General features: G+C 38.4%; 1 protein-coding gene across 1 annotated transcript in view; it reads right to left on the reverse strand.

Moving 5' to 3' along the window:
- DNAJC1 (DnaJ heat shock protein family (Hsp40) member C1) overlaps nt 1–11,228 on the reverse strand; it is a 248,631-nt gene extending 237,403 nt beyond the window's left edge. Inside the window, exon 1 of the mRNA XM_037058107.1 lies at nt 10,724–11,228. Coding sequence (XP_036914002.1) covers nt 10,724–10,921 — 198 coding nt within the window. The 5' untranslated portion in view covers nt 10,922–11,228. The remainder of the gene's footprint in view (nt 1–10,723) is intronic.
- Nucleotides 11,229–11,496: the final 268 nt, after the last annotated feature.

An 11,496-nucleotide genomic window follows, 5' to 3' on the forward strand; every position in this document is an offset into this window, starting at 1 on the left:
ATCAACACTTTACAGGCCAAAAAAAAAGAATGGACAAAATGTACAGATAACTAAAACTAGAAAGATGATATTGAGCACAATCAGAACAATATAAAAACAAAACAAAAGAAGAAGAAGAAGAAGAAGATAATTGCAGACTGACAAAAAAGAAACAGTAATCAGTGATTTCATTTTAAAATATTTAGAAATATCTACACAACACAGAAACGTTAATTCCCTAACACCACGTTATCCAATGTGGTGGCCAATAGCCACATTTGAGCACTCTAAATGTGCTGTGCAAGTCATTTGGTAAATTTATACTCAAATTTAAAAATGATACTTGATTCAGTTACTGGAAAGTATGGAGTTTGATTCTTCAGTTTGGAAGAATTTGGGTATATTAACCTACTTATTAGCTGCACATTCTATAAAATCTCAACACATATCAAGTATTTTCAACCAAAACTTGGTGTCTAAAACAAAGTATAGTACAAGTATAAATGTAAACCACATATTAAATTTTGAAAACTGAGTAAAAAATCTATTGTAGAATGTAAAATGTCTCAGTAATATTTAAAAAATGTGACATGTTGAAATAATATTTTGGTACAGTAAATAAAATAGTAAAGTTGACTTCATCTGTTTCTTTTTATATTTTTAAATGTGGCTTTTAGAAAATTGAAAATCACGTATGTGGCTTGTATTATATACCTGTTGCACAGTGTTGCTCTAGGAAGATCTGAAATATATGTCAGTCATGATTGAGAAGTTACATATTACCTTATTGCTTACTGTCACAAAATATTACTTTAGGCCACTCAAAATTTATATATTTATATACTCCAAAGTCAGCTGTATCCTCTTTACACAGATTATTATGTATCATTAAAGTATTCCTTTATGTTATTGCAAACTACAGTAATGGTCATTCCACAATCCAGAGTATGTAATCAAGTAACTTAAGGATGCTAATTCCTCAAAGACTTCTTCATTCCTTTTATATCCAGATTGTTTTGCTTCTTTGAGCTAATAGGGATCTTTAATATAGCAAAAATTTTGATAAGACTAATTTTATAATTATGTGTGTATACATATATGTACATAGTTATAAATTGTGCCCCTCAAAAAAAATCAAAACTGCATGCCTTCCCAGCACTACTCCAACTTTTTCATAGTATGGCATTTCAGAGACAATTGTAAGACACGGTGGAGTAAACTGCTAAGACCACTCAAGGGAGGGCATCACTATATCAACACAGTTGCTTACCACACACTAAGTAGGAAGGTTGGTCTAAAAGATCTCTTCAAAACACTGTCAAAAACTCTGATCCATATTTTATTTTCACCTGACTCATATTTTATTCTTACTTATGCCTACAGTTGTGAAAATACAACCCCTTGATATTTTTAATGACAATATCCAAAGCACGCCACAAGATGGAGATATTACTCCATTACTATTTATATTTATGCATTTTTTTTCTGTGTACATTTCCCTCTCCATGTGTATTGCCTATTTTCTCCCTCAGTGGTATATTCAGCTACTGCCTCTATCCCTCACATTTATTCCGGTTCCTCTGCTACTCTGTTCTAACTGGCTTTATTATGAAAATACTGTATAATGAATACTTTTGAGATACCTGTTTTTAATATTAAAGGTAGGCAGATAATTAGAATTATTTCCCCCCACCTCTCTAAAATTAAGATAATTTTTATTTGTATATTTTTCTCTTGAGGATAAAGTTGCTACCAGAAAAGTCTTAAGTACTCCAAAAGTCATTAAGTAACTGAAATACATTTAGTTACTTTGTTAAGACTATAGATTTACTTCATATTGATATCCCCCTAAACTTTTCTGGAACTCTGAGAAGAGTCTTGAAACCAGATTATGAGTCTTATGTGAAATTTAAATTCAGATCGCTTTATTAATCCAAATTGTATTTACCCAAGCTTGCTAACCCAGTTTAGTGACCAAATTTAGTTTTAAATGATTATTAATAATAGACAAATACCAAAATCATCTTAAAGATTTACTATTAATGAGGATAACCAGCCAAATATGCTTTGAAGGCAATTTAAAAAGTTTCAACAATGTTTTGAAGAGATGGCAGCATTGTTGAAAACCTGTGAAGCTAATTTCGAGATCAATCTAATTTACTCTGTTAAGTCTTATTATACTTCCAAAGGTGTAAAACAAAAAGTCACAGATTAATTCTGTATATCTACTATGGAACTGCACAGCATGGCAATTATTTGAACTTTATAAAATGTCTCAAACAAAACATTTCAAACACAGGAAGTCTATTTCCTACTACAGGCAATGATATACTTAACTGCAAGTAAAGTCACCATTTCCAATCATCCTACATTATACACACATTAACTTCCTTAAATCAATTTTAATCACCAACTATTAACACAAACAGTACTTAAAAGTTAAAGAAGAACCTAGACACTAATCTCTCATCTGTGACTAAGAGTGGTAACTGAAAATAATTGCTAATTAGATGTGCAACTTTTTAAAAATCCAGGAAGTCAGAGGCTTCTTAGTTATATATAAATTCAACTAGTCATGGGTTAACTCCCTTAACCTAATCTATTTTAATGGTGTAAAGGTCTTAAGTACTGGCTAGAAATAAGATGGCTTTACCTTTCTTAGAGGGCATGTATGAGGACCCTGGGGTTTCTCTACTGTCTGTTCAGACCATTCCAGAAAATGATAAAAAGGATCTTTCTGGTGTTAATTCATTTTGACTATTGCTCATTCATTACGCATGTCACAGAAGGGTCTCATGTAGTGGTTTAGAATTCTTGAATTTTCCATAGCCAGTTGTATTACATGGGTGGGCGAAAGGTTTATATATAGTTGCGAGTACATGAAATACAGAGTTTATTCTTGTATTATTATTTATTGCTTTATTTGTATTATAACTGTAAACCTACTTTTGCCCAACCCTGTATGACTAAAGAATTTGCTCCTTTTAAGAATTCTAGTGTTTGTTCTCAGTGGCATTCTAACAGTTTATTTTCCATTTTAACACTGCTGCTTATACTATGACATGCTCTGTACTGAATTCGTGGTTTTAAACTCCTACCTTCAATATCTAAGTCAAATTCTATTAGCTAACTGTGCTTGTACACAGAGCTGTAAGCTTACTACACACCAGCACTACAACGGGCAGCCATCTAACAATGAAGCACGTTGTTTTATACACACATTCCATCGAATGTGAGGGAATCGGACTTCGCGTAGGGTCACACGTGAGACTTCAGTTGCAGGATGATGGTAATCAGAAATACTTATTGAATAAGTGAATTAATCCTAATCTTAATCTACAATTAAGGAGGTTGGGAATGAGACAAATTCTTAACTAAATTTCTAATGAAATCCTAATGGCACTCTTATACATGAATTTTAGTAAATATAAAAATCCAAATATTTAGCATTTAAATGGAATACTAAGATGTTACTTAAAACACAGTAATCATATTTTTACATTCATTAGTATGGGACTGATCTTTCAAAATTAAGTGTTTTGATGAAAATAAAGACGTTTGAAAATATAAGACTATAGCTTCATTACAAAATGGTCTAGGGTCCTGCTTCATCCAATCAGAAGTCTCCCTTTTCATCTCAATTCCTTTAATCTCTGCACATCTTATATAAGAAAGATTCTAGAAATGCTTTTATCCTGGGTGAAATTAATTGATGTCATCACTATCCCAAAAGACCCAATAATGCCTAACTTAGAAACAATTCCCAGGACCATACTGCAGCAGTTGGTGGAATAAGTAGTTAGTTCACTGACAGAAAACAAAGCCAATAAAGAGTCCGCCAGCAAGATGAATAGGGAACTCACTTTTTGGGAGAATATTTTCATCAATGATACATCTGACAAGGGTTTAATCTCCAAAATATACAAAAAGCTAATACAACTCAATGCCGGATAGACAAATAACCCAATTAAGAAATGGGAAAAGACCTAAGTAGACACTTGGCCAACGAGAACATATAGAGGGACCCATGGACACATGAAAAAATGCTCAACATTATAAATCGCCTGAGAAATGCAAATTAAAACCTCAATGAAATATCACCTTACATCTGTCAGAATTGCTACCATCAATAAATCAACAGACAGCAAGTGTTGGCAACAATGCAGAGAGAAGGGAACCTGATGGTGGGAATGCAGACTGGTGCAGCCACTGTGGGAAACAGTGTGGTGAACCCTTAAAAAATTAAAGGTGGATCTCCCCTTTGACCCAGTGACTCCACTTCCAGGAATACACCCTAAGGATCCTGAAACACCAATACAACAGAATATAAACACTCCTGTGTTTATGGCAGCCCTATTTACAATGGCCAAGATTTGGAAATAGCCTAAGTTTCCATCAGCGATGAGTGGATTAAAAAGCTGTGGCACATTTACATTATGGAGTATGACTCAGCAATTAAATAAATAAATAGGAGAAGAAGCAGCAGCAATAGTAGAAGCTCTTACATTTTGCAACAGTATAGTTGGACCTGGAGAAAATTATGCTAAATGAATTAAGTCAGTCAGTGAAAGAAAACTACCACATAATCCCATTTATATGTGGAATCTGATGAACCCAATAAACTAACGAACAAGATAGTAACAGCAGCACAGATACACAGATCAACTGGCAGCAGCCTGAAAGGCTGGGGTTGGGGGTGCGGAGGGAGAGGGACAGGATGAACGATGGTGAAGGGATTAACCAAAGAACATTTACGCACAACCCATGGATGTAGCAAACAATGTGGGAATAGGCTTGGGGTAGGGAGAGGTGGGACTGGGAGAGGGAGGGAACAGGGAGAAAAGCAGGAACAAGTATAACAGCTTAACCAATAATAATGATAGAAAAGAAAACATAAAGCTGAGAACAGGCTTAATACAGATACTAACCATTTCCACAAATTATTTGCATTGGTGTCACAACTGCTACATGTTCTCTTTTTGGCAATCATCAAGTCAAATATCTACCCTCACCTCCATTCAACCCTCTGTTTCATTCTGAACACTGAATAAAACATATGAATTTTAAATTTGCATTATACCTATCACTGGGTAAAATGGTGACCTATATAAAAAGAATAATTTTAATAACAGAGGCCAATCCAAATTTCCCAGTTCAATTTAGGATGTATTTAAAATAATAAAAAACAAAATATTCTAGGAGTGTTCTCATAATTAATGTAAAAAAATAAAACTCAGAGTACCATAAAGGAAAAAAAAACACCTTATAACTAAAAGAAGACTTCTGTTCTATTACCTCTAGATTATGTGGCAAAATTTTCACAATAAACTTGCTTTTCCCCATAAAATATGCCCAGGCAACCTCCACTAAACAGTATGTACATAAGAAAAGTAAACAAATTTTACGATTATCCAATCTGATACAAAGATATGTACAATTAAACAAGTATTTACTCAGCTCTAACTCTACACATGATATGCCTAAATTGGCAATATAAATGACTGAAACAGTATCTACTATTCCAGATTTTCTATATCTCCCTTGCTCCAAATTAACAAATAAGTTCAGACTCCACAATGAAAATGGGGAAGCTGTTCTTATACAACATGTATTTACAAGGGAATACACTCACTGAGGACTGGACCATATTCAACTAATATCACAAGTTCAGTGGGATCTACCATAGGAATCATTGTAGGTTACAGATATTCACCGTACAGGTTCATCAATAAATTATGAAAGATATCTTCATTTTTATTTTTAAAAAGGACTATGACTGGCTTTGAGAAGGCCCTCTTCATGATTTCATGCTTTTTCCCATCCAAAAAAAAAAAAAAAAAAACTGAGATGGAAGTCAGGCAGATAGAAATCAAATATCACCTTTATTGCTGAAAAGCTACCAATGAATTTAGATTAGGCATAGGGGCAAACAGGTTTGCTGACAATGTTTGACCACCCCTCTCCAGTCCAGGCTTTGAAATGGCACATTCAAAAGTCTGTCCAGGATTATTGCCTTTCTGGTTTGGGGCACAGAATGAGGCTGATTACCATGCTTTATAGCTTTTTCACTGATTAGCTCTCCCCATTCAGGGAAAAGAGACCAAAGGCAATCACCTTCCAACAAGTAACTGGCTCCTCCTTAGAGATAAGAGATGTGTCAAGAGATAGCACTGTTTCTTTAGGAAAGTCCCTCCGCATCTGGATATGGGATGACTGGGCAGTGATTGTTCCTCCTCTGTACAGGCTGCTCGTCTGTACATTCATTCAAACATTCTGTACTTTTGAAGTTCAGATTGAAAGAGCTTAAAAGCATTATTAATTCTGATGAAGGATTAAAATCCAATCTTTTATAAACACGTGAGAATAAGTTTTCTTTTTTAATGAAATTTCAGCATCCATTTAAGTGCAAGGATGCAGTTATAGAAACATTTATAAAAGAAAGAACATTTTCTAGCTCTGTGAACAGGGATCTGTAACAGCTGACTGGCACTAGATAGACTACCTTGCCCTCATCAGAAAGTAAACTCTGCAAAATTTAAAGTAACTCAGCTAGTCACAATTGCAATTGGCAGATTTAAAAAAATGAATCTGACATATTTATTGTTGGCCAGAATACCACACAAAGTATAAGGACAGTCATGGCCCCAAAGGACAATAAAAAAAAACATACAGAATTGCTGTTGACCCACCTCACAAGAAGTGCACATGTCCAAGAAGTAGCTCTTAGAGGAAATATAACTATTGTGTGGGGACTTGGAGTTACTAATAAAAGATATTTCATAACTCACAACTTTTTCCCTACACTTCTCTAATCTTTCACCCCATCTCCTCTGAAAAGACACAATATCCAAATTGGAATGTCCTATAACTAATCTGAAATCTAGGAACACATTCACTGTATGAGGGCCATGAAAAGCCATATAAAAATATTACCTAATGGGTAAAAAAAGTTACACCTTTAAACTACTCCTTTGGGGAATTACTTTTAGTTTTAGTTACCATGTTTACATTTTATCATTCAATAAAAATTTAAGTGTCTACTATGTTGCCTAACTATGAATTACATAGTTAAAGAAGATACCATTTGTCCTAAAAACAAGGCAACTAGCTTGCCCAACGTTGTGAGTCAGGAAGGTCCAAATTCCTGAAGTAATCAATGTTTCTAATTATAGAGTTTAGGGAGTAACTAAGCAAACTATCTTAAACCTGGGGGAAAGAGGATGTCACATTCAGTCACTATCATCCCTGACTTCTTTTAAGTTTTGGGGCATGACTATGTCAAAAAAAATTTATATTAATTGTGGCTTTCCCCTTCTCTCCCTGAACCCACTCTGACCACACATTCCACTCCAATGACGCAGGTTTTGCCAATGACCACCATACCTGTTCAATTTAACAGCTCATTCTCAGAACTCTATTTGAATTATCAGAATTCAACCCAGCTGATCACCTTCTCTTCTTTGAAATACTTCTTAACCTGACTTGAAAGAGAGCATCTTTTCTTGGTTTGCCTCCCATTTCACTGGCTGTTAACCTCTTCCATCTTCTTTTTTGGTTCTTCTTTATCTCCAAGGCTTAGCTCCCAGACCTTTTCTCTTTTATAGTCACTCCCCTGGTGAACATACCCAGTTTTGTGGTTTTAACTTACCATCTAAGTGCCAGGGACTCCAAATTTATATCTATAGACCTAACTTTTCTCCTTGTAACTGCAGACTTAAATAATGACCTACATGTTGGATAGACACCACAAATTCAGCATGATCTCAAACCAAATTCCTGATTTCCCTCCTAACCAAACCTGCTTCTATCCCAGGCTTCTCTATCTTAACAAGTGGCAACTGTAATTACATGAGTATTTATTCAGTTACTGATGCCCAATGCTTAAGAGTTATCCTCAACCTTTTTTTCCCTCACATCCCACATTCAGAAATCAGTAAAACCCTGCCAGTTGTATGTTCCAGTTAAACTCAGAATCTGACTACTTTATCTGACCACCCAGGCACAATCCACACTCAACACCATAATTATCCCTCTAAATAGCTAATGACTACATACAGATGATCATTAACACAAGACAATCCTTAACACAATTGTTATTTTGAAATTTAAGTCAAATCATATACCTCTTATATTCAGCACCCCCCATGAGATCCCCAACTTATTTAGAGCCCAAGTCCTTATAATGTCTTACGAAGCCCTACAATATCTTCTCCTAACTCCATGACTCTGATCTCATCTATTATTGTCCTCTTTGTTTGCTCTGCTCCAGACAGACTGGCTGTCTTGCTACTCCTCAAATGCCATACGCAAACTCTTGCCTCAAGGCCTTTGCACTCAACACGCTGCCTTCCTTGAACGCTCTTCCCCTGCATAGCTTACCCACGCGGCTCATTCCCTTATGTCCTTCAGAGGCCTTCTCTGACCACCTGACACATTTACTTGTTTAGTTATTTACTATCTGTTTTCCCCCTACTAAATTGTGAGTTTCACGAGGCTACAGGTTTCATTTTATATACCAGTCAACTCCCAGTGCTTCGAATTTAGTAAGCATCAAATAAATATCTATCGAATGAACAACAAAACTGCTGGGTGTATAGAATCAGGTCACAATTCTGAGTAAACTACCTACTCTGTCTTGGTCCTAGTCACCAAAAAGATCGGTTGGCTCTGGCCTGAAAATTACACATTAAGGACTTAAGACAGGCATTTGTCTCTACCAAACTTCTGGTTCTCTGCAAGTCTTCCAAGAACGTTAAGATTTAGTGTAATGTAAAGAACATGTTCCAATCAGTTTCTCTGCTCAGGTAGAATAAAATTTCTTCTGATGTGGCTGGTAGAGAAACACAGATTAAAACAATTTTTACATCCTTTTCAAATTCTGCCTCGACAACTGAATTTTCTCGATTATCTATGCTTCTTTATTTTCCCATCATTGCCCACATAGTTAAGTGCTCTGGTTGTTTATGCTGCCTAATTAACTCTGTAAATTAAATTGCATGAAATTATAAATGAAGTCTATGAGAGTTCACATACAAGCTAAATTACATAATCTACAATTTAAACTAATGCTACTAAATTTCTGTGTTCTCTTAAAGGGGCTTAATTTTCCATGAACAACTGAAAAGGATCTTCAAAATGTTTGGAGAGTTATGTATAAGACTCTCTAGCTACAGAATTTAATCAGTCATGATAAATCCTAACAAATATTATCAATAATAAAGGTGTTCTTTAAATCCTATAGAGCAGGGGTGTCAAACTCATTTTCACTGGGGCTACATTAGCCTTGAGGTTACCTTCAAAGGGCTGAATGTAATTTCAACTCCTTAACAGTTAAGGAGTAGTTACATTTATACAATCCTAAAATTATTTCAGCGCTTTGAAGGCAACCTCGAGGCTGGTGTGGCCCCCAAGTGAAAATGAGTCTGACACCCCTGTTTTAGAGTTACTTTCACTAATGATTTTTACACTCACTGCGTAATCATCTACTTTGTAATGAGATAAGATACACTTGTCTCTATGAGCAGAAAATGGCACAGGTGAAGATAATGAACGGTTTGCACCTAAAAATTTGAAGTGTGAATGCTTATACTCTAATAACTCTTACAAAAATACAATTTGTTAAAATCATAGTGCAACAGAAATTTTATATTTAATTATACTTAACTGAAAAGTAAATTTTGATTTTTTGTTAAGCTCGATAGTTCACATCCATAAGGGGGAAATACACATTTCATTTCTAGTTCTGTGAAGTGTGCTTGAATGACAATCGTGGGTGAACCTTTTTTTTTACCCCATAATTATTCAAAACATTTTATGAAGGGCTCAATCAGAGTGTGACATCCTAAGTCTCTCACCCCATATGTCATCTCCTTAGCAGTAGATTCGGATAGCGACTAGTTATCTCCCCTCAATGACTACTCGCAGGTAGAAGTACAGAGCCACAAACGGACTTAAACAGATTACAGTTCCAAGCTAAAAAAAAAAAAAAAAAAAAAAAAAAAAAAAAAAAAAAAAAGTGGGGGGGGAACAAAAGAAAAAGAAAAAGAAAAAGACAACGATCCTGCGTTACTGGATGTGCATCTTCCTGTAGCATCTCAAGTGCCTCTACAGCCCAGAAAACTTCATGGTTCCTTGTATGAGTTCCAGGGCTTCACGTTCCTCCAGATTTCTAAACGGAGATACTAACCCCTATCCAGCAGGCTAAACCGATTCCAAAATACAGAGCAAGAAAAAGTTTTGCAACCCAGACGCCGACCAAAACGCATTCCTACCTTTCCGGAAAGGCAAAGGAAAGGAGGCAGCTAAACGCAAGCACAACGATAAGTGTAACTAGGAAGGGAAATTTTAGAGTGGGACACGACTACTCTTCCCCTCACACCATTCCTCCAGTACAGCTGGGTGCGATGATCGCCCTCATACCGCAAAGAAAAGGCGGGGTATCACCACCCCAGCTACTGGTGGCACCGTCCGGCCTGAAACTTCGACCGCAACTTGAGAAGGGGAGCAGGGCAGCCAGGACCAGGGGGAGGCGAACAACTCCTTCTGAGGCTGGCTTAACGAGGGACCCTGGCGGACCGGGCTGAGCAGGGCAGTCAGAGCCCAGGACAACCAAGTCTTGGCCGCAGTGCCGGCTCCCCGGGAGGAAACCGGGTCAAAGCCCGCCCCAGCCTCTCCCTCCCGCCCGACCCGCCCGTTTTTCGGCCCCTGAGGCGCAGCGCTCGGGCGCGCGGACGGCCCCGCTCACCTGCTGGACCCCGAGGAACTGGTAGAAGTTGAGCTGCACCTCCTCCACCAAGTCAAACAACTCGAGGTCTCCGCTCTCCCAGCCGTGCGCTGGCCCTGCCGCCGCCAGCAGCAGCAGAAGCAGCGGCAGCGAGAACCGCACGAGCCGGAGCCCGCGGCGCCGAGGAAGCCGAGCCATCCCAGAACAGGGAGCCGTCATCGCTCTGGGCACGGAAAGGTCACCCGCCACGCTGTCCTGTCTGCCAAGATCGGGGACGTGGCGGGCAGCGCGGGCGCCGGGAACAGTGCCCGCCAGTCAAGAGCACCGGCGCAGTACTGTAGTCGCCCGCCCCGGCGACGGGGCGGGATCGGCTGGAGCCCGCGGACCCAGCCGCAGGTGGCGGACGGGGTCGTAGCGGGCTCTCCCCAGCGCCGACCCTCACCCCCGGGCCTACAAACAGCTGGAGAGCCAGCGCCGGGCGCCGAGGGTGCAGAGGGGGAGAGGCTTCCCCCACGCTTTAGCCTATTCCAGGCCTCGCTTCCTGTGACATCACGTCTCCTAGCAACCACGGGAGAGGGGGCGGGGCCGGAAGTAGGCACGCCGGGTGCCCCAGATCCAGGCCTCTGCGAACAGCCGTTCAGTGTCTGGAGCTCACCGAGGAGCTGAGGTGTGTTTTCACAGATTGAGACGCGCGCATCGCACACGTACCTGGAATATCCCGAGTATGACTCCCCCTGGAACAGCTATCTTCTTACCCTCCCCCAGATACTGAAAACTAAAAGCATATATGAAAA

The sequence above is a fragment of the Sturnira hondurensis genome, unplaced genomic scaffold, assembly GCF_014824575.4.
Source record: "Sturnira hondurensis isolate 20B ecotype Veracruz unplaced genomic scaffold, ASM1482457v3 Scaffold0009906, whole genome shotgun sequence".
Classification (NCBI taxonomy): domain Eukaryota; kingdom Metazoa; phylum Chordata; class Mammalia; order Chiroptera; family Phyllostomidae; genus Sturnira; species Sturnira hondurensis.